We start from the raw sequence: 24,720 nt of genomic DNA, 5'->3' as shown, positions 1-24,720 counted from the left end.
ACTACAAGACCGTTACAAAGCTCCCACTGTCTCATAAGCACCCATTGAGGTTTCACCGCTAACAGATGATTACATCGCTGCAGAAGCCCCCTCTTGTGCCACTCAACCGTCCACCGGTGCCCACAGAACCAGAGGGGTGGCTAATTAGTTGGTAAGGCTGTACCCATATAAGCCTCGTGGTTGCACTGTTTAGCCTGGTTATATATTCAAGAACCGATCCTTTGGATCCTACACAGGAACATACATATTCCCACCATGCAGCACAACACATGCGCCTTCTTGCACCATCCTCAAACCAACCATCCTGTTAGGATCCCTATACCATGTTGCTACAAAAGATTATCATACCCGGTTCATGTTGCATAACATTAATCAAGTTTAACTCATAACCCAACCATGACAACGATTAGCATATCTACCCTTTATTCCCAAGACTCATCAACGACGACAAGAAAAATGATACAAATACTAGTAAACCCTAATCATGGGATTCCAATTTAGACAAGCATGCATGAAGGATAAACAACTAACATGAATTTCTAAAATAGGTGCAAGATGTTCAAGGACACTTGCCTGGCTGCTACTTAGTTATCTTCATAAACTCGGTTCTGGCATATCTTGAAGTCTCGACGTTGTAGCTCATCAAATCTCTAGAAACGCCATATTCTGCTCACAAGATCTACCGACAAAAGAGAAAGAATAAAACAACTAAGAAACAATACACCAAACAGAGATAACACATCATAAAAACACTATGGTTGGACAGGGTACGGTTTTAGAAGAATTTGGGTGCAAGAACCGCTCAAATAAGAGTTCAGATGGAGGAGAACAGGTTCTTAGAAGATTAAATTAGGATTGAAGAAAAAGGAGCCAGAATATTCCCTGAAAATATTCTCGACCAATTATTTATCGAAGGAAAACCCTAACTAACAATTGGAACAGAGTGGAACAAGGCGATGGCTGGTGGTGGGCTCTCGGTGTCGCCAGCGATGGAGGACACAGGCGACGACGGTGGCGGTCACTGACGTCGATGTCGGGCAGAAGTGAGTTTCAACAAATTGAGGAGAGCATGGTGTAGAACGCGAGAAGGCAAGCTCGGTTTTATGGTTGGTCTTGGCAAAGGAGTTCTAAGATAGTGGCAAAACAGCGATGAACGTTCCCAAATTCGGTGGTGGCTGCACATAGACACAGCGAAGAAGACGCTCGTGTTCCCAGAGATAGATTATGAATTCAAGGAAAGTATTTAAACACAAAGCTTCATATGTATAAGGAACATAATGCTAGGGTGGAGGTTTGGATAGAAATTCAACTGAAAAGGAGATCGATTGGTTGGAACTTTTAGCAAGATTGTGCAACTACATTGGAAGTTCGGATTGCGTTCCTGGTGGCGTCGCTGCAAATCCAAGGGAACCCTCATATAAGATGTGATGTAACACACCGTGACACGGTCGGTGCATCAAAAGCACTACTGGATTGGCCGGAAGAAGAATGAATTCCAGGTGCACAAGCCGAACACACCCGGATAAGGGGGCAACAACGCAGCGACCACAACATCGTCGGCGTCGATGCTCTTCTAGCCGAACCACTTTTAGGGATTGTAGAGGACAACCAGGGGCACATATGAGTGAAAGGGATCGGTGATTGGAGCTCCAGTCCACCGGAAAACGTGGCTGACGTTCTAGGTTCACAGGACGTGTGCGGCACTGGGCAACAGGGATTGCGATGTCGATAACGGGAGCTCTGTTGCAGCTATGTACAAATCGATTTGGCAGGATGTACATGACTAACATAGTCACATCTCAGCCAAAGGACTCATGGATTGGAGAGCTAGATCGCCAGGGAACATGATCTGATGCCATGCTGCATGTGCAGAATTCCAGACTGGGGCAGCGGCACGATGATCGTGATCCCGATCGCTTCAGGGCTCTAATGGTCAATCTGGTTGGCGGAGGTGTGTGGAACATCTAGGGGCATGTGCTGGTCAAAGGTTATGGTGATCCGAGCTCTGATGAGCCGGGGAACGTCGATGCCATCCGTGATGGCGCAACTGTCCACGACGGCGATGACCGTGGCGGCGCAGATCGAGCTTTGGCTGGGCTCGGAGTTTGGTTAGGGATCAAAAATATCATCCATACAGGTTAAAAGAGGAGGGAAAGGGATTGGTTTGGGTCCTCACCTTGCTGCAATGATCGGTGATGAAGAATTCACGGAGATGATGATGGCACCGGCGGCAAGGCAGCGTAGATCCCAATGGGGTCTTTGCTCCTCTAGCCAAACATGTTTTGGTTCATGGTGAGGGATGATCTGGGGCACATCTTGGTGAAAGATCACAGTTTTTACCTGGACAGATCGCCGGGAATGCGAATGCCAACCGGTGATGACAAGGCTGGATGCGACTTGCAGAGAGAACGATGACCATGGCAGCAGTCTGGCGGCAAGGTGGATTGGTGGTGTGCAGCTTGCAGTAGCATAGAGGTCTCCTTTGATATGTGCATGGAGGGAGAGGGATGGTCAGGCCACGAAGAGAAAATGGCCGGTCGGAGTTAAGGCCATCGGTTTCGGAATTGATTGGGGAGGAGAAACGGCCAGCTCAGGTTAAGGATGATAACTTCACCATCATAACTCTAAATTGGATGTTTTCAGACTCTATCTTGTAGTACTAAAAAAGATCTATAACTTTAGTATTCATTGGAATTTCTGGAAACGCCATCTTGAATTCAGCCTTAACTACGCAGCACTGATCTCGGGGGCAATAACTCCTAGATCCTTTATCCAAATCTGGACTTCCATAGGTGTAAATCAAAGCTCTTGATGAGACCTACAACTTTGATATTGAAAAGATTTGCATTTGAGACTGTATTGAACTCCGAAACTATGTGAGAAGATGAGGCTGGCGAAAAGGAGTAACGGTGGCCGGCTTCAATTGCCATTATGCCCATTAAAGCGGCGGTTTCCACTCTGAATTGCTAGGAATTGAAAGAGGATAAAGTTGCCACCGGTTTTGCTTTCTTGATGGATGTCAATGCATTTTGATTGAGCACTTACTCGAGCTTAGCTGCCCAGCCATGGCTGCCATGCAAAGGGACGACGTCGTTTGGAGGTGGATGGAAATGATCAAATACATGCACAAGCAAGTGAGCTGGTTTGAGCTAGCTTTAGTACACATGTGGGCCGTCTTTCTAGGAATCCAACATGATGCAAGGTTGATGACATGTTGCTGGTTTGGAGCCACAGGCTAGAGAGAAAAATATTGAGGAAAGACAGTGCACGTTGGGTTGGATCAAAAGGACACGAGATGAGATTATCCACAGAGGATTTTTGGACTATATTGGGAAAATAGAACAAGGATTTATCCAACCTTGAAATTTCTTAACATGTTATAATATTTTATAAATACATTTTTCATCACACAAGACAAATTCTTTTTAAACTCTAAAATAAATTTAGAAAAGCTTTCAAATTTCAGAAAAAATATTATTTTATTATTTTAAAATGCTCACAATCCAAAATCGGAATTTTGAGGTGTGACAGGCTCTGAGCGCGAAAGCTTGGAGGCTAGCGGAGGCAACGAAAAGATTCGTGGGGAACCCACAGCGCTCCAATTTAAAGGGCCACTGCGGCATCCCAACCGCCACGGGGGTCCGGACCGCTCGAAATTCGAAAGACCGCGCGTGGGGACCAAAATTCCCTCGGGTCCAGCAGCTATTAATGTTTCTCTCTCCCATGTTCTCTCTCTCTATCTTCGCACGTTTAACCTCCCACCGGGATGCAGTTTCCCGAGTCGACCATTAAAGTGGGTTGCGTCGACGACCACTCCTGACCATGGACACATGGTGTGCAGCGACCACGGACCCCTGCGGCGAACCACTTAGTCTACTGCGTCCACGAGGAAGCTTGGGGACTACTGTCGGTGTAATAGGTAAGGGGGCCCACACTGTCAAATGACAACTGGCAATAGATATTTCCAAGACCGCGACCTCACCGTACGACTAGGGCGGGTTCAGGCGATTAACCCCTTGGTCACAGTAGGAGACCCTGCGACCTGCCCTTGCTGGTCGCAGGACAGGTACTCACATAACCAGTCAAGTCTCATTTAATACCATCCACTCAAGTGTGTTTTCCTTCCCCAGGCATTCCCTTTCGGCGAGCATAGTCATGGGGTGGCGTTGTGTGGCAGTGACCTGTCCTGCAGCATTTAATGCTACGGGCTGGCTTGGCAGGTGAGCGTGACAACATTCGGTAATGAGACAGGGCGTGCATGAGTACCAGAGCAGAGTGGATGTGCATATCCACCTTCATGATGAGCTAGGATTAGCTAGGCTTCGTCAGGAGTAGGTCTGCCACCCGTTTGGCACGGTCCGTTTGTATGTACATATTTTCCCTAGTATATAAAGGGGTGAGGACCCGGGTAGCAAAGAATAAGGAAAACAAGGCAGAATACCTTGTAACCAGTTCATACTCTCCATCAAAGAATACACAAGACGCAGGACTATTATCCCATAAGAGGCTGAACCTGGATAAATCTTAGTGTTCTTGAGTCTACTTGACACAAACACACACATCCACCAAAAACGTAGATGAACACGCCCGTCGTCCGGTATCTTGACCCAACCCAACCCAAAGTGGCTAATCCTGCCTCGGATTGGGTCAAAAACCACTCAAACCAGTGTAACCCAAACCACGAGATACATGTGTTGTACTACTGTTTGTGCCTTGGCAGACAAAAATGCCTATAGTTTGGTTCTAAAAAAAATGCAAGTGGACTGCGTACCATATTTATTATAGCAAAGCCATTGCCCTCGATTCGGCTCAATCAGGAGCTTGTCACGCTCGCAGGAGTTAAATACGGCTGTTGGAACATACTCAACATTCATTTTGCATAGGAAACAAATACTATGCATAACTGTAAAGTTAAAAAAGAATCACGATGAAAAGAAATGTTAAAACAACAGTAAAATCACAGTGACTATGCCAATCTAAACACAGATACTGTTACAACATCATTGCTTGCCCTATTACATCCATTGGGTGTGATGATGATAGTAGCACCCTTTGGGGGTCAGGATCCTATATAGTTGCTACTGGTAACTGCAGATAGCTACAGTAAAGTGTATTAGAACCACTTCGGAGCTGTTAATTTCGAGGCTAACGGGCCATATCTTATGATACATGATATGTACAGTAATATACGCTACAGTGAAAAATGACGCAGAGTACTTTGATAACTGTGCCAAGTGCTACAGTTCTCTGTATTAGCCTAACACTCTAGAGGATTCAGATCCCCTTTCGGGGATCAGAATAGTCAGTCTCAGGGCGATCGTCAATCGGGAACCCTCTTTAGACCCCTCGGCCGAGGAGGGGAGACCGACACCTAAGAGACCGACAGATAGAGGTGATTTAAAACTAAAAATCCAGACTTGTCTGTATTAGCAGACTAAAAATCCAGACTTGTCAGTATTAGCAACTAATATAGCAAACACATCCCAATATCATCATAACTTACATACTACAATTACAGAAGCAATAGTTACTGTTACAAACTGACACTTCTTTAATTATGCATGTGATCAATTAAGTCATTAGCAACACTAACTGCTTTTCAGTTATTGAACCAAAGGGCAACCATTCACTATTGAATGGACATGTTCATGCCCTTTGAACATGTATATATATGTGTAAATAGCTATCAATCAAAGAACAATTCTAACTCTCTCAAAACTACTCAAACACATCATCAGCACTTAGAATCAACCCCTGAGCATTCGCCCACATCACAGAAGCAAGAAGAAGAAAAAAAAAGGGCCAATCGGTCTCACCAACACAGAAGGCACGAAGGCCTCTCCTAGATCAAGGTAAAAGAAAGAAGATGGCTTCACCTTCATCCACCACTGGAGATGTTCTTCGTTGTTTGATGGATTTGGAGGCGGCAGTTCTGCGGCACATCTCGCCGTTCGGCCAACAGCGTGCTCGTCGCCGCACACGTGGTCCTCGCCGTCGTGGCCACAACCATGACCCTCCAAGGGCTCAAGTAGCCCCTGCAGTGTCTCTTGCAGCCACTGCCCCTGCCGGCCCTCCACCCACCATGGCAGCACGCAGCGGCGCTACACCTCTCTTCAACAACACATTGGTGGTGGCATCCGAGGAGGAGGAGGAGGAGGATCTGGAGGAGCGCGTGTTGTACTCTCCAGAGTACACTCCGATGTCTTCCTCCATTCCAGTGCCACCCACTGGCACCTCCACAGACATGGCCGATGCGGCTCCCTCTACTGCGGTGGCAGAACAGACTATGGAGACCCGCCACCGCAACTACATTTTTCGTGTCCGGCGTGGCAGAAGCCTCCCGGGAGCAATGGCGGACTACAGTCCTGCCTCTCCTTCCTAGGGCATCGATCTGAACATGCTAGCCTTCATAGACTCCAGTGTTGAAGTCATGGAAGCCCTCTCTAAGGACCCATCCACCACTGTCTCGATGGCCGCAGCGTCATTCAACCAAATCGACGGCTCCTCTTCGTCGACTGCTTGCTCCACAGTGGCTACCCCCACTGCGCCAGTCGGTCGCACCCTTCGCCGCTTCGCCACTGTAGTGGCCAACCGCTATCCGGGCCTCCGCCCAGGGGCATGGGCCCTTGCGGCCTCCGGCCTCCCATACGAGGACATCTAAACATGCACAGGCGCGTGCCAGGGGGAAGGGGTGGTGCACCCCCTCGGCCGTCTGCATGGCTGCTCGGCCGGCGAGTTGAGCGTCATCCACTGCACGGCGGCTCGGCCGGCGAGCCGAGCGCCCTCCTCTGCAAGCAGACGCGGCCGGCGACCCGAACCCCAGCCTCTGTACGGCGGCTCGGCTAGTTGCCAGCTGCTCGGCCGGTGAGCCGCCCTTCTCAGCATGACAGCGCGCCATCCTTCACGACGGCTCAACGGGCTTCCTCTCCACCGCCAGCTCGGCTCCGCTCGGTCGCCGACGTCGCCGCTTGGCCCCTCTCCACGGCAACTCGGCTCGGCCGCCGCCGCCACTGATGCCACCTCAGCCGCCTGTCCCTCTGCTCGGACCGGCCGCCCCACGCGCGGCGGCTCGGTCGCCGTCGCCGCCAATGCAACCTCAGCCACCCGTCCCTCTGCTCGGCCGACGTGCCCCACGCCCGGCGGCCCGGCCACTCTCTCCTCGACCGGAGCGCTCGGCCGACGCCGCCGCATCGACCTCCCTTATTGGCTCGGCCACCGGCCGCCGCCGCCCTCTCCTCTTGAGCGGCGGCTCAGCCTCAAGCCATGCCCGGCTTGGCTCCCTACAGGCGGCGACGGCGGCACAAAAGGCCGGTTAGGGTTTGACAAACCCTAACCCTAACCGGCCAGCACTTATATGGTGCGGAGGAGGTGGGGGCGCCTATGGGCTGGGCCGAAAGGCCAAAAAGGCCACAGCCCAGGTTCTTTCAGCCCATCATTCGAAAAATATTGAAATAATGCATTTTTCAGAACCCCCCCGGGTTTCAGAATATTTGTAGCCAATTTCAGTATTTAATATTTACAGTTCTGTAAAATCACGTTATAGCCCCTGTCTTTAACTATAATTGTGATTCGTTCTGTTTATGTTGTAAATATATATGTTCCAGTCCCTGTTCTCTCTGGAAATTTTATATGTTACATGCATTTTGCCCTAATGCATTCTTATTACATATGTATATGTTTACAACTTTGTTTTTGCAATAGAAATTCTATTTCTTGCAAAATATTTATTATTGCAAACTATGTGATTACCTCTTCCACTAGATATAACACTATATTCCAAACTTTCGCATATTGGCCATACACTAAGTAGTACTCTAAATAGTACTATGGGATCTATGCTATGTTTAAATATAGTGACTATCCTTAAAGTGCGTACCCAATATCAAATTTGGAACCAAGGTCTACACCTTTTAAGGTGATTACCTTAATTCATACCTCATATTGGCCATACACAAGGTAGTATCTATGTACTACTGAGGGATCTACACTATGTTTACACTTAGTGACTATCCTCTACGTGCGTACCCAATGTGAATATGAATTAAAGAAGGTCTACACCAATTTTGGTGATTACCTATATAGTGTTAACACAAGATTTGAATAACACAAATTAGTGGAATTCATGGCATCTACTGAATAATTACAAATTATGCCCCCACTACTAAAAGGTTTTCATCATCTTGGTGACTACCTTCAATGTGTTACCAATATAATTTGAGGTCTACACTATCCAACTCAAGTATTAACTTGATTGTACAATTTTTGCACTATTACAACATTACCATGATTCTTTAATTTACCCAAAATGTAAATTCATTCAATCATTGATCAATTTGTAGGACAAAATGTCCAATATTGAGTTCGAAAGACTCGAGTTAAATGGCAAAAACTATCTAACATGGGCAATGAACATGAAGATAAGTCTATCATCCAGCGGACTTATGACGGCAATTAATCCTATTCAAGAAGGAGATCCGCCACTTCAAGATCAAATCAAGTATGGGGCTTTATACTACATAAGGCACCATTTACATCCAGATTTAAAGTCTGAATACTTGATGGATGAAAATTCACATGACATATGAAACTTGCTCAAAGAGCGATATGAACAGCAAAAGATAGTAATACTACCTGATGCACAACGCGAATGGTCCAACATCCTCCTTCAGGACTTTAAGTCCATTGGAGAATACAATCATGCTGTTCACAAAATTTGCTCAAGATTGCTTTTTTGTGACAAAGCTCCCACCGATGCAGCGTGCTAGGAACTATCAGCACTATTCTGAATTAATTCATACTTTACTTTAGGCTGAAAAGCATGATGAACTTCTTTTAAAGAATCATCACCAGCGCCCTACAGGCACTGCACCTTTACCTAAAGTAAATTCAAATATTCAGAATACAAAGAGGTTCGGCAGCAACAAACGCCGTCCAAAGAATTTCAAAGGCAGGCACAACCACACTAAGAAGCAGAAATTTCATAGAAATAACAAGGGGAAGAGCATTTTACACAACAAAGACAAATCTGACATTTGTCGTAAATGTGGTTGCTACAGCCACACAACTAAGAAATACCACACCCCAAAACACTTGGTTGATCTTTACCTAAAGTCCGTTGGACAAAGCCGACCAACTCAAGACAAAAGATTTGAAGCTCATTTCAATCTTCAACCTGACACCACCAGGACGACAAGTTGTTCCCAAAATGTTCATCCAGAACCGAACAACGACATCACTCTTCAAGAGCAAGAGGACCTTGAGAGCATGGACAATATGCTTGTGGAATTTGCTTCCAATGATTTATTTGGAGACCTCAATTAGGCTCTCAATTAATTAGATATTATTAATATCTATGTCCTACATAGTGTTGTAATAGGTTGTTGTCATCTTATACTATTGTATATTAATAATGTATCAACACATTGATACTCAATAAAGTTGTATGTATTCTATATATATCTATGAAGAATTTTACATTCTCTATTTTTATATATATAGATGATTACGAGAGACAATCCAATGAAAGAGGAGATGTGCTTAGTGGATAGCTGTACCACTAACTCTATACTATGGGAGACTAAATATTTCCAAACTCTGAAAAAGAGTCAAGGAAATGTTTTGACGATCGCGGGACGCGATGCTATGATTGTTGGCTCTGGTCACGCCATAATCACTCTCCCTATGGGTACTCAAATTACAATCGACGATGAACTCTTATATCCTGATTCAACACGTACCCTACTAAGTTATAGAGATATCCGTCAAAACGGTTTCCATATCGAAACCCATGATGACAAAAAAGAGGAATATCTCCTCATTACCAAAAATAACGGATATGCAAAACAAATACTAGAGAAAATTCCCTCTTTATCCTCAGGATTGTACTATACATACATCAAACCCGTACCACATGTTGCGTATAAGATAATTTTTCAGAATGTTGACACATTCCAAATATGGCATGATCGCCTAGGTCATCCCGGTGTTGGGATGATGTGAAAAATTATCTGCAATTCAATTGGTCATGGCATAAATACTGCCAAAGTCCCACAATCTTCGGATTTTGTGTGCACCGCATGTGCCACAGAAAAATTAATTTTAAGACCCTCTTATCTTAAAATTAGAGCTGAACCACTCAAATTCCTTGAACGCATTCAAGGTGATATATGTGGTCCTATTCAACAATTAACTGGACCATTCAGGTACTTCATGGTTCTCATTGACGCATCTACACAATGGTCACATGTGCGTCTATTGTCCACACTAAACCATGCTTTTTCCAAAATTATTGCTCAAATTATTAAATTACGAGCACATTATCCTGAACATAGGATACAAATTCGAATGGACAATGCGGCTAAATTTACCTCACGTGCCTTCAATGATTATTGTATGGCCCTAGGAATTCAAGTCCAGCATTCAATACCTTACGTCCATACTCAAAATGGTTTGGCCGAATCTCTTATCAAGAGAATCAAGCTCATTGCAAGACCACTATTACATAATTGCAGCTGTCGGTGAATCAGGAACCAAGGGTCCCCGAGTCCCGAGGCCAGGCCAGCAGTTTGCCACGTGGCGCCCTCCCGCAGGGATCATCACCGCGAGGCACGAGAAGACTAAGTCCCGGGAGAGAGTGCTCGGGGCCATGAACAGTGGTTCCCGAGTACCCGAGTGCCCCGATGATCCGCGAAGACCAAGTGTCGGGAAGAAAGTGCTCAGGGCCATGAACAGTGGCCCCCAAGCACCCAAGGCCCCCGACGACCGGAGAAGCCGAGTACCAGGAAGGGCGTGCTCGGGGCTGCGAACAGTGGCCCCCGAGCACCCGAGTACCCCGAGGACCCAAGGAAGATAGTTTCGGGAGAGAGTGCTCAGGACCATGAACAATGGCCCCCGAGCACTCGGTTCCCCGAGGACCAAGAAAAGGCATATCCGGGAGAGAGTGCTCGGGGCTGTGAACAGAGACTCCCGAGCACTCGGTTCCCCGACGGCCTAAGAAGTCCTTCGCCAGTGGCCCCCACAGAGGTCCAGCGGTGAGGTGTCAACCAGTGAAAGGCCCGATGCCACATTTAAGAGGGCGCTTGGCCCGTCACTTCCAACTGCCCCTGCCACGCTCGGTGTCAGTCTCTGCCACATTCTGGCAGAAGGGTGTGGGGACATTTAATACACGGGTCCCATCCCGTGTCATCCGGCGCGCCTCGGGATAGCATCGCGAGGCCCAAGGCGTCCCGCCTGCCGCCCTGCGGTGTCAGGCGTACAAGACCGAACGGGCACGCTGGGCTGCCCGATGGGCCCTCTCCGCGGTGCCCGTTGCAGAATGACATCATGGCGTCCAAGATCGGGCGGGGGCGCGTTTTCAACCCCCCCGTCACTTCGCGCAGCAGCCTATGATGGTTGCTTTTCCATTTATGGTGCCTTGGAACTCGTGCCCTCTCATTCTGGGCACGCTACCGCCGGCGAGTATTTAAGAGGAGCCGGTGGACACGGAGACTCAGACTCTCTCGCTCACTCCGACTCGAACGAAGACCGAAGATAGAAGAACACCCCAGTACAAGCACAGAAGTTGAGACCACTGAAGAACAAGGAGCCTGAAGCTCTAGGATAGACAGACATTCTTGTAACCAGCAACATCCCTGAAAGACATTCTCAGTGTATTTATAGCATCCACACAGGAGTAGGGTATTACGCTCAGTGCGGCCCGAACCTGTCTAAAAACCTCCAGTGCATTTACTGCATTCTGCATTCGATCATTCTATTCCACCTGCCATCGCATTTACGCCCATTTATTTCTCCCGCAAACAGATTCAGAATCATCCCCCCGGTCGAATCTCAAAGGGGGTCCCTCCGGATCCCTGCGATAGGAGTTCACCCTCTGACAGCAACCTTCCAACTTCATGTTGGGGTCACACAGTCTTACACGCTGCTGACTTAATTCAATTGCGACCAACTGCATATCACACTTCTTCCCCACTGCAGTTAGTACACGGAAATCCTCCAAGCATTTCCCATCTGTGAAAGTTCGGTTGCGCTGTATATGTACCGATCTCACCACCGTAGCATACATCAATGGGCCCACACAGAAAATTAGGGATCTATGTAGGGTATAACTCTCCATCGATCATAAAATACCTAGAGCCCCTAATAGGGGACCTTCTTACAGCCCGTTACACTGACTGTATATTTGATGTGGAGCATTTCCCGGTATTAGGGGGAGATTTCAAGTACCAGAAAGAATGCCAGGAAATCAATTGGAATGCCATAGATATTTCCTCCTCAGATCCACGTACTCAAGAATCTGAACTCCAAGTTCAGAGAATTATAAATTTGCAAAATATTACAAATAACCTGCCTGATGCATTTACTAACAATAAAGGTGTCACTAAATCATATATTCCTGCTAAGAATGTGCCGGAAAGAGTGGAGGTACCAAATAAAATCACTCAACTCCCAAATCAAAATAAGAGGGGGAGAAGTACAGACACAAAAGATAAAGCTTCTTACAAGCTACCGCGAAAACAGAGGAATCCTTCTTCCAAAATAGTAAATGCAAATCAACGTCAAGTTGAAAGACACCCAAAACCTAAGGATACTAAACATCAAGTGGATGCTCAACATCCACATCCCAGCTCAACTGTGCACACAAATACTGATGCTGGGAAATAGGAACACCGAGACTCAATCACAATGGGAAATCACGATGAGTCGAAAAGGGTAGATGAAATTTCCATCACTATATTAATTCTGGAGAATCATTTGACAGAAAGACTACAATTGTCGACACATACTTCTCCTCAAAGATTGCAAACGATCTTCTCAATGATTCAGATCCAAAGACCATGGCAGAGTGCCGCAAGCGCTCGGACTGGACACAATGGAAGAATGCAATCTGGCAAAATTACACTCGCTCTCCAAAAGAGAGGTATTCACATCAGTAATACCTACTCCTCGTAATATTTTTCCTATGGGATACAAGTGGGTTTTCGTCCGCAAACGGAATGAAAACAACGAGGTGGTGAGATATAAAGCGAGGCTTGTAGCACAAGGGTTCACGCAGAGACCCGGCATTGATTTCAATGAGACTTATTCTCCAGTAATGAATGGAATCACATTCCGATATTTAATTTTATTGTCAGTTCAAAATAATCTATCTATACAATTGATTGATGATTCGGATATATACATGAAAGTCCCAGAAGGACTTAACATTCCGAATCCAAACGCAAACCGCAACATGTACTATGTAAAACTTAAAAAATCATTATATGGTTTAAAACAGTCGGGAAGAATGTGGTACAACCGACTAAAAGAATTCCTTTTACAAAAAGGATATTCCAACAATGATGATTGCCCATGTGTCTTCAAACAAGATTTTGTATTATCTCTGTATATGTTGATGATCTAAATATCATTGGAAATACAGAAGATATAGATGAAGCACGTAATCATCTAAAGACGGAATTTAAAATGAAGGATTTGGGTAAAACCAAATTTTGCTTGGGAATACAACTCGAGCATTATCCTTCAGGTATTCTACTATACCAAGCTGCATATACCCAGAAAATATTGGAAAAAATCAATATGGAAAAAATCATATCTTTCAAAAACTCCCATGGTTGTTCGATCTCTTGATATGGAAAAAGATCCATTTAGACCAAGGGAGGAAGGAGAAGAGATACTGGGACCCGAAGTTCCTTATCTCAGTGCCATTGAGGCGCTTATGTATCTTGCAAATTGCACCAGACCTGATATCGCATTTGCAGTGAACTTACTAGCTAGGCATAGCGCTACTCCAACTAAACGTCATTGGGCAGGAGTCAAGAATATCTTACGATATCTCCAATGCACTATAGATCTTAGTCTTTTCTTTAAAAGAAATCAAGATATGAATATGATTGGATACACTGACGCTGGTTACTTATCAGATCCCCATAATGCCAAGTCACAGACAGACTTTGTGTTCTTAAATGGTAGAACAACCATTTCATGAAAGTCTTTAAAACAGACTCTAGTGGCTACATCCACTGATCATTATGAAATAATCGCATTATATGAAACATCACGCGAATGTGTATGACTTCGCAGAATGATCAATCACATACAACAATCATGTGGTATTGGCTCTATTCAATCACCAACAATTATCTATGAAGATAATTCTATATGCATTGCTCAAATACAAATAGGTTACATAAAGAGCAATATAACTAAACATAGTGCTCCTAAAATGTTCTATCCTCATGAATTACAAAATAATGGGGAAATCGAAATCTTGCAAGTCAAATCATATGATAACCTCGCTGATTTGTTCACCAAGTCCTTACCGACTTCTACATTCCAAAAATATGTTAATGGAATTGGTATGCGACGACTACGGGATTTCCAAGGTTCAGGGGGAGATTGATCCCTGAATAAATAACCTGTTCTATTGTATTGCACTATTTTTCTTTATGAGTTTTTCTATAGGACTTCTCATATAAGGTTTTTTAATGAGGTAATATCTACTTTGTTCCTTCCATTTCCCTAAATGGTTTTTTGGAGGTTTTAAATATGATCTTTGCTCTCTACGCTCATCAATGAGTTTTCTCATTTGAACTTACAATGAGGCAATAATTGATATATACCATATCATTTTCTCCTTAAATTTTCCCATTGGATTTAAAGGAGTTTTAATGGTATATCAATATATAACATATTATTTCTCCTCATATTTTTTCCACAGGGTTTTTAGAGAAGTTTTCTACAAGAAATTTACACACAAGATAATTGATCAAAGAGAAGTGTTACAAACTGATACTTCTTTAATTATGCATATGATCAATTAAGTCATTAGCAACACTAATTGCTTTTCAGTTATTGAACCAAAGAGCAACTATTCACTATTAAATGGACATGTTTATGTCCTCTGAACATGTATATATATATGTGTAAACAACCATCAATCAAAAAACAATTCTAACTCTCTCAAAACTACTCAAACAGTTACTATACCAATTCCGTCACTTTAATAACATAACACCAGTATAATTATAACATCAAGTATGACAACATCAAATGAGTGAACCTATGAACTCATCTTCCGCAACATTGTTATCAGCTGCCGATGCCTCACATGCCCTGACAGAATCTTGCAGCTTTCCCGTAGTCTCACCAGAATCATAATAACATGGATAATATGAAATGAGTGACCAAGCGACAGTAACTAATATCTTACAAAAGCCAGCATCAAGCACACTGTAGCTTCGATTGGCTTCCTTAGACCAAACCCAACGGGTTCCCGTCCCGGGGCTCGTTCCCTTCGCGATGGGAAAACGCCCGAGACGGGAACGGCAGCGCAGTCCCAATCGCTTCCCCTCCCGGCGCGGCGTGGGATGGGAAAGGAGAGAGATTCCCTCGGCCGTGGGAACCTCTCTCCGTTCCCTTCACGCAGACGGAGTGCGGAGAAGTGTCCGGCAGTTGGCGTCGCGCGCTGGTGCGGAAGCCGCGGAGAGCCGGAGCGAAGGCGGCACGAGCAGGGAGGACGGAGGCGCAAGGGTCGTCGGAGCGGCGACTGGGGCCAGGGGGGCAGGGCGACCGCGCGGGGACGGACGCGTCGACGTCGGCGGAGGTGGCCAGGCGGCGCAGCGTCTCATCGACGGCAGGTACGTCCCAGCCGCCATACCCGATTCGTAGATCCGGGGGAGAGTGGGTACCTGGATTGGGTTCCAGCGTGTAGGTGAGGGCAGGAGGGTCGTCGGCCCTTGCGGCGCGGGGGACGGAGCAGGGGGGGCAGGCGGCGCTCGCGCTAGAATGAGCGGTCCTCGGACATGGGGGAAGTCCGGACGGGGTGAGCGAGATGCAGTGAACAGGCGGAGGGTTGGGTAGGCGGCGGCGGCGTCGGTCGATTGAGGAGTCCTCGGGCATGGGGCAAGTCCGGAGGGGGTGGGCGATGGAGGCATCGCAGGGGTCCTGGGTTCTGTGCATCGAACTACGGCGGAGGAGGTGGTGGGAGGGCGCGGTGAACTTGCGTTGCCGTCGGTGAAGGGGAGTCTTCGGGCTCATCGGATTGCCGTGGTGCACTCTGTAGATGGACGCGGCAGCTCTGGCGATGCTTGTGTCGTTGATGCAAGACCAAGTGCAGGAAGCGGCCGACACGTTGAAGAAGGTAGCATCCGACAACATGAGCCCAGAGAGCACCCCAGCGGCCGTCGATCTCAACATGGCGCTTCTACAAGTGGATGCAATTGCCGGCGATTTGGGTCAGCTAGTCTTCCAGGTGGAGGATGCGATGCAGCGGTGTTCTCTGTCCTTGTCCACCGAGGAGGAGGACAGGACTACCGATGGGGTCCAAGGAGAGGCATGGGCTTCCTTCAACATCGCCGGTGATGACTCTGACCAAAGTGAAGGGAGCTCGGAAGACGTGCTGTGCTCCAGTAGTGTATATTGTGGTTCGGTTGAGTCCGATAGGTCGTGGCGGCTGTAATCTGGGCGCCGGTTAGGATGGAAAGGTGTGATCCTCAATTCTGTTCTTGTGCGCAGTGCGTGTGGTACCCGGAGTTAGTTTGCTATGTCGAAAATGCTTGTTTGTTGTCGCCTTAAGCACTGTGATGAACTGAACTGATATCATGTTTGTTGTCCCCAATTATTTTGGATCAGTATGGCACTACTATTTCCTCTGTATGGCAATAAGAACTTGTCCGCATTTGGTGTCCACATTTTGATTGCTTGTACTGGTCCATGGAATGGCCTATTGCACACTGTAATTACAATGTCATTATTCTGGTATGTATCATCTTTTGTAGAAACTAGAATACTTGATAATGTATCGTGTATGGAGCAAAGCACCCTCTGGTGAATCAAGGATTGCTGTGCTATGCATAATGTATACCAATGTTCTGCTTGGTGGGGTGAAATGTCTATTAGCATTGGGACTGTAAGTGTGCAATAGGAGTGATTAGGTAGTCTTGTTTATGAATATGCCATTGCTGGTCCGAAGGCCCTGAGTTGAGTACATTATGGTGAATCAAAGATTGATGCACTATGCACCATGTTTTGCATTTTTCGGCGTGCTACATTATGAAGTGATATGTCTATTAGCCTTTGGACTGTAACTGTGACTGTCTATTAGTCCTGTGTATGAATAAGCCATACGTAGTCCAAAGGCCCTGAGTTGAGTACATTCTGCTGGATCAAAGGTTCATGTACTATGCACAATGTTATGCAATGTTCGGCCTGTCACATTTGGTTGATATGTCTACTAGTCTTTGGACTGTAAGTGTGCAATAGGAGTGAGTAGGTAGTATTGTGTATGAATATGCCATATGTCTATTAGCCTTTGGACTATAACTGTCATCTTTATCATATATTACCTGCTTGTTGCCCTATTACCTGTGATGTTTATCATAAACTTTGAAACGTATCTTAATTGAGTAGGTAGTCTGCCGTATGAATATGCCATATGTGTATTAGCCTTTGGACTGTAACTGTCATCTTTATCACATATTACCTGCTTGTTGCCCTATTACCTGTGATGTTTATCATAAACTTTGAAACTTATCTTAATTGAGTAGGTAGTCTTGTGTATGAATATGCCATATGTGTATTAGCCTTTGGACTGTAACTGTCATCTTTATCACATATTACCTGCTTGTTGCCCTATTACCTATGATGTTTATCATAAACTTTGAAACTTATCTTAATTGAGTAGGTAGTCTTGTGTATGAATATGTCATATGTGTATTAGCCTTTGGACTGTAACTGTCATCTTTATCACATATTACCTGCTTGTTGCCCTATTACCTGTGATGTTTATCATAAACTTTGAAACTTATCTTAATTGAAGGGGCCGAATGGATCCTTTTTACGAGAGCATCCTGCAGGACGGTTTCGACCATATGACTTGGGGGGGTCAAGACATGGGTACCCAGGGGGGGTCAATCGACGGTCCACAAGCAGAGATGTCGCAGTTCTCACAGCCTACTGATCTTGGAGGGCAGTTCGAGTTAGGGCAGTTCAGTCTAGGGAGCGATGACAAGGGTACGAATAAGGTCACCTCGAGGAAGAAGAAGAAGGTGGACGCGAAAACTGATAGAACCAAATGGACTGACGAGGAAGATGAGTTGTTGGTGTCGGCCTGGCTTAACGTAAGCCAAGATCCGGTTGTGGGCACGGACCAGTCCAGAGAGACCTATTGGGGGCGTATCGCAAAGTATTTCAACACTTACAAGAAGGAGAGCATGATGCCAAGGACCGACAAAGCGCTCATCAATCATATGAAGCTGATCACGGATGCCGTGACAAAGTTTACGGTGCATTACAGGAAGGTGGAGCAGCTGAACCCGAGTGGCACCAATGAACGTGACAAGGTAACTGTACATTTCGCTGAAATTGTCCATGCATGTATAGTCGAAAAGGACTTATATTTATATGCTTCGCAGATGGCAAGAGCGTGCTCCGCGTATAAAGCAATTGAGGGAAAACCCTTCGCATACACCCATTGTTGGGTGCTGCTGGCCGAGCACCCGAAGTGGCATGCACACGAAGCGGCAAAGGCGCAGAAGGTCTTGGAGCTTGCGGAAGCACAGTGCAGCCAAGCTGCAGGCAATGACATCCCAAATGATGCCGCTTCCAACGCGTCGACGGACCTTCCCCGTCCTATTGGCCGTGACCAAGCGAAAGCTTCTCGAGCGCGCAAGTCGCCGTCGCAGTCCTCAATTCCAACCGTGTCCGGAGGGGCATATGAGCGACAATTGCAAGACATCAGTGAAACAAAGAAAGTGATGGTGGAACTTAAGAAGGAGCAGCTGGAGGTGATGCGTCTCCAAGCGACTGTCCGAATGAATGACCAAGACGAAAGAATTATGAAGGTCGATTTGGACACGGTTTCGGGACCACTACGGGAGTACTATAGGAAGCGCCAGGAAGACATCATGGCGCAGTGGAAGGTCCTAGAGAACCGAGATTAGGACGGTTGAACTCGTCAAATAGTTGTTAATCGGATTGTAATATTAATGGACATGTGTGTGTCATGGTACTGTGCAACTTCGGAAGTATGAACTTTGCTTTGTAATATTTGTCACATTGAAGTAGTGTCATTGAGGACTGCAATAGTGGTTCATGTATTGATTCGTAGTACTAGCATTACAAACCAAAGTACATGCCATAGCCGACTCAACTGGAAACCTCACACAAAAGTACATGCGAACCGGTGACCCTATTGGGAACCTAGAACCAAACTTCATGCTTCATACTAGCTTAATGAATACAAACTTTCGGCATTCTACTGTGCTCCATGCATAATCCAAAGGTGCTCCACAAGGTCCGCCCGCAATTGGCGGTGCACTGCACGGTTGCGGATAGCTTGAGTGGTTTCGACATAATGCAGGACACCTTCGTCACCACTTCGATGGACTTGAGTTGGTTCCCCCATGAAGTCGAACACCTGCACCGGGGAAGCGGTTCCACGCTCGTCCTCAATAATCATGTTGTGCATAATAACGCATGCGGTCATGATATTATGCAAGGTAGACTGATCCCATACTCTAGCCGGCCCGCGAACAATAGCAAACCTAGATTGCAACACACCAAATGCACGTTCGACATCCTTGCGGAGAGCAGCTTGCATCGCGGAGAAATGGATGCTCTTGTTGCCTCGTGGAGCAGGAATTGCCTTCACTATGGTCGCCCATTCGGGGTATATGCCATCGCCGAGGTAGTATCCCATGTCGTACCTGTTACCATTTATGATGTACGAAACAGGTGGGGCACTCCCATCAATAAGCCTAGTAAATAAGTTAGAGCGGTGCAATACGTTTATATCGTTAAGACTCCCAGGCATGCCAAAAAAAGCATGCCAAATCCATAAGTCATACGACGCAACCGCCTCCAAAACTATAGAAGGCTTGCGAGTATGGCCTGTGTACGCGCCATGCCATGCTTTTGGACAGTTCTTCCATACCCAATGCATGCAATCGATGCTCCCGAGCATCCCGGGAAACCCACGGCGCTCCCCTTCTGCCAGGAGATGGGCGGTGTCAGTTTCATTGGGAGCCCGGAGATATTCTTCTCCGAACACCTGCACAATAGCTTCCACATATTTTCGTAAAGCCATCATCGCCGTGCTCGCTCCTATCCGCACGTACTCGTCAACTGCATCGGAACTGACTCCGTATGCTAGTTGCCGTATGGCCGCTGTCATTTTTTGCAAGGGGCTAAGGCCGAGCTTCCCCGTTGCATCCCTTCTCTGCCTGAACCAGGTGTCATGCTCCTCCACAGCGGCCGCAATACGCAAGAACAACCGCCGCGACATACGAAACCTGGGTGCGTGAAAATACATGACTCAGTGTACAGAACGAAGGTTACGACTTCCATTACAAAATCGAACTTACCTCCGACAAAATAGGATATCGCCGAACACAGGGTTGTCGGCGAAGTAGTCGTTGTACAGCCTAGCAGCACCTTCGCGGTGTTGCCGGTCTATAACCGCATGGCCGGGCATCGACCCACGCTGCCTGCTACGACGCACAGCTGCCGCTTCTTCCTCCTCGATGGCAATCAGCACAAGCAGCTCATCCTCTTCGTCACTCGAATCTGAGGAGAACATCATCATTTCCTCCGAATCTGAGGAGTTCATCTTGTTTTTGGCAAATGGAGGAACTAGTGTGACTCCGCTGTGAGCAAGCTGGCCCTTTTTGTAGTGCTACAAATCTTCCCTGCGAAGCCACACTTCAGTGGCTTCCATTGCAAGCCGCTTGAAAAGTCCAACGTTTCCTTCCACCACAAGCCGTCTACCCATTCAACACTCTAATCCCGTACTGCATACGCCGTACAAACGCATTCATCGTAGATATACAGATTCGGTACCAAGTATATTAAAATATTGAAAATCTGTTGGGAAAGGGAATGAGGAAGGGAATGCTGTTGGAGTGCAGGATCCTGAAGGGAATGAATCTGGGAAGGGAATCGTGCTGGGAAAGGATTTTGGAGTGGGAAGGGAAGGAAACGGTTGGGGATGATCTTAGGTGTGAAAACCAATCCATCGTCCACAACATTTTTATCACTTTCTGATGCCTCCCATGACTTGACACAAACTTTCAGCTTTCCACTAGTTTCAACAGAAACAACATGCCGTGAAAGCTTGATCTCGCCATCACCAGTAACAAACACTTTATCACCTCCAGAGTCAAGTAAGACGATTTTCGCGTGATCAATACTTTTGGCCCTCTTGTGACGAATGCCTCTCTTGTGACGATTGCCGGTGGTGAAGGCAGCAAATTGACCGCGAAAACCATCTGGCCATGACCCATCAATGACTCGCACAAATATTGTGGCCTCTACAGAGCGAACAATATGGCCAAGTGTAAACTCCAATGTGCTAAGCTTGCTAGTTCTATAGTTGCGAAACAGGTACGAATACATCTGATCACTGCATAGTAATGGCACAGCCAGAAAGCTTAAGTCTTTATCCTCGGCTTCAGTAGTGCCCTTCACTGTCAGCTTAACCTCGATGGTGACATTATCCGACCACATCACAGCACGGGTCGGACCTGCCAGTACTAAATATTGATCCTGCATGCAACAACATCAAATAAATAAGAGGTAAACTGGAGTGACAGAAGAGGTAAACATTGAGCAGCATAATCAAAACAAAACAGTATAAGAAACGCAAAGTGCATAGCATAAATGATGTAGGGTGTACAGCACAAAATATGGGAGCAACATATTAGCTAATGCACTGTTGACAAAAGGAATAGGATATTTGTTGTGCACAAATAATCGAAACTCATCAAATGTTGTCTGCCAATGCCTTGCAAACAAACCTGAAACATTTTAAGGCCCAAATTCAGAAGAGAACGCCAGGAACTATCAAGCACAATAACAAATATGACAGGTCTACCAACACATTGTGTGGGGCATGTAAAGGGCACAGAGTTCTTAAGGGCGCATTCAGAGTCAGGTGAAAAGTTCCAGGCAGTCTTCCCCGGGTTCCCACCTATACTTGACAACATGCATCTGCCCCCTTATCCCCATATTTGGCAGGTAAGAACTTCAGTCAATGTGCTGAATCAGTAATACACGTATGCGGCAGTTTGAGTTAGCAGTTAGTTGAGTCTGACTTGTGTTGCGCTAGGAAATGATTATTTCGATAGCGTATACATGAGCTAGGAAATGGTTATTTCCACCCTCTGTGATCAAGCCCATAGACATATGGCCGGTTTTTATGACATTATGCCTGTCATATGTTCTTCTCCTCACTTGTTTACACACGGGTTAAGCTGGTCAGTCTACATGATTCCAATGCAAGCAAAAAGCATGCCAATACTACGTGCATGTGAGCCATGGTAATTTCTAGGAAACAATGAAGTCTCATCAAAGCATATAACAGGGTCTCTTCTATTCATTCGAGGTGGTCAATGACAGATTTCGCTGGGCGCAGAGAAACTACAGGTGTAAAGATAAGTTAATGAACTCTACGCATGCCTGCATGAGAAAGTTGGGGGGAAATTATGATAGCTGCGTTAGGCAGCACAGCAGAAGACAAACAAAACGATGAATGATCAGTGAGAAACAGAAACACTAATAACCTCTTTGGTGAGGGTTTGGCAGCAGTCCCTTGTGCGGCTGAAGATAATATTGCGATTGTAGTCAATCTTGTCACGTACAGCAACGAAACCGAACACATCAAATGGCCACTGTAAGCCCCTCTTATTCCTACAACCTTGACTGAAAAGACCTGTAGAGTGCCCAAGGGGGAGGCACTGCATTCCGGTGCAGGCTCATCTGTAAAACGCATGGGACTGAGCTTCGCTGCACGCAGTTGTACGAGATTTCAAATGAGTCAAGATCGAGTGAAATAGCAGCAGCAGTAATAACAACAGTGACACTAATTAGCATGCGCAGGGATCACATCATGGCTATTATAGTTTACTGGTCAAGTTCTGATCCTACCACATCTATGTATAATTTATCTTGCTATTACTGATGCAGAAAGCATTTTCCTAGGTAGTACTAGGAAGTATCAATTACTGATGGAGATACAAAAGACTGCTTAACGGAGTACTGATGGGGATGATTACTGGAGAACTCACTGGTGTCATCGAATGAACCGAACCATGCGGACCATGAATCGATCCAGCCATCACGAAACTCGCTAGCCTTCCTTGCTTCATAGTCCAATCGCTTCGTCTCTAAATCCTCTTTCGCCTCATCCACCTTCCTCCTGTCCCCCCGTTCAATCTTCTTCTCGCCTAGTCCCTCCTCTTCCTCCACAGAAGGCACCAGCGCCTCTTTTTCTTCTTCTTTCTCCACAGAAGGCGCCAGCGTCTCTTTTTCCTCTTCCACCCCCCTCCTCAACGCCTCGCTCTTCGCTTTCTCATCCTCCTCCGCCTTCACCCTCTCCCGCAGGTTTAACTCCTCCATCCTCCTCCACCAACTCAACATCGACCTCTCCCGCGGGTTTAACCTCTCCTCCTCCTCCACCACCCCAATATCCTGTTCCTACTACTACCCGCCACCTCCTCCTCCTCCCCTTTGCCGTCGCCCTTCCCCAACTCCTCACACGCCGCCACCGTCTTCGTCTCGCACGGCAAAAGGTCGATTGTCCTCGCCACCGGCACCACTCTGAGCCTGCGTAGGAACCCTAAATCCTGTACATCTATCAACCAACAGAAACAAGCCACCTCGTCGGAGTCGGACAGCTCAGGAGGCCCAACGCGCGGCCCATTAACAAAGGGGTACGGCCCATGGGCACCAAGTAGATTTTTCTTTTTATTTTTCTAGAATTCTTTGCTACTAATTCTCCGGTCCTTCTCTCCGCTTTTCTGACCTCTGCTAGTAAAGTGTTACAACGGTTTATAATTTTTACCTTAAACATCTATTTTGTTTCTCACATTAAGTGGACAAAACATGATGTTTGGGATAGTGTATAAATTCACAATGCACAAATATCATACAATACCTAATCTAAAACTACTAATATACTTGATTCAATTACACTCAGCTTCATCACATCTTTCTTGGATCGCTAGACCCATGTCTCAAGTAGTAGCATAACTCCCTCTCATGCATCAGGTTAGGATGCAGACGCACCACCATTCTCTCTCACCCGAGCGTGCTGAGCCATGCCAAGTTAGTCATGCACATTTATTGCTATGACCGTTCCAATCTAATCCAAGATCTCCAAATAATCATCCATGTCAAGAAAAATTTAGATGGATTGAAATCATATAAGATGAAGAATCTAAACAGTATGCAAGCATCAATAGATGACTAGCGAACATATGAACATGTATAGGGCATATCCTGTGCATCTGTGCATGTGATGCCACAGAATTTCACCCGGCCTTGCTCCTTGCTCTGATTGCTTGTGCCCTCCTCGTCTCTGTGCCTACTACAGGAGATTTCGATTGGTTTTTGCAAAAAAAGGTGAGACCTCTTTGTAACCATCCGAAAAATCCAGTGAATAGTAGGGCTACTTAACTGTCTGATTTAATTTTTTTTTTTTGAGACATTAGCTTCACAGTTGATCCTGTACCATACACACTTTAGTTTTGTTGGTAAACTTTCTTTCCCCCCTTGACACCGGAGCTGTAGTACTTTAAGTGGTTTACCCATACATAAGAAACCCAAGAAAACATGCTAAGTAACCTACTGAAATTGCACAAGCCAACATTTTGACGATGCATGAAACCTCCCATTGTTCTCTGACTTTCCCAAGATTATTGAAACACCTTCTACTGAGATTGACAA

At 46.1% G+C, this 24,720-nt stretch overlaps 2 protein-coding genes and 1 pseudogene across 2 annotated transcripts; 1 reads left to right on the top strand and 2 right to left on the bottom strand.

Moving 5' to 3' along the window:
* The first annotated feature begins 17,930 nt into the window (after positions 1-17,930).
* Positions 17,931-18,938, top strand: LOC133892126 (glutathione S-transferase T3-like). Its single transcript, XM_062332859.1, has 2 exons — positions 17,931-18,338; positions 18,411-18,938. The coding sequence occupies exons 1-2, from the start codon at positions 17,931-17,933 to the stop codon at positions 18,936-18,938; spliced, it is 936 nt and encodes a 311-aa protein (XP_062188843.1).
* A 314-nt stretch (positions 18,939-19,252) lies between these two features.
* LOC133892125 (uncharacterized) lies at positions 19,253-20,605 on the bottom strand. The gene is made up of 2 exons (XM_062332858.1): positions 20,361-20,605; positions 19,253-20,288 (listed from the first exon to the last, which is right to left on the bottom strand). The coding sequence occupies exons 1-2, from the start codon at positions 20,603-20,605 to the stop codon at positions 19,253-19,255; spliced, it is 1,281 nt and encodes a 426-aa protein (XP_062188842.1).
* A 170-nt stretch (positions 20,606-20,775) lies between these two features.
* Positions 20,776-23,808, bottom strand: LOC133892124 (uncharacterized; annotated as a pseudogene).
* Between the last annotated feature and the right edge of the window lie 912 nt (positions 23,809-24,720).

Source organism: Phragmites australis, chromosome 15, assembly GCF_958298935.1.
Source record: "Phragmites australis chromosome 15, lpPhrAust1.1, whole genome shotgun sequence".
Taxonomy (NCBI): Eukaryota; Viridiplantae; Streptophyta; class Magnoliopsida; order Poales; family Poaceae; genus Phragmites; species Phragmites australis.
The sequence above is the reverse complement of the archived record's forward strand: the minus strand, read 5'-3'. Positions and strand labels throughout refer to the sequence as shown.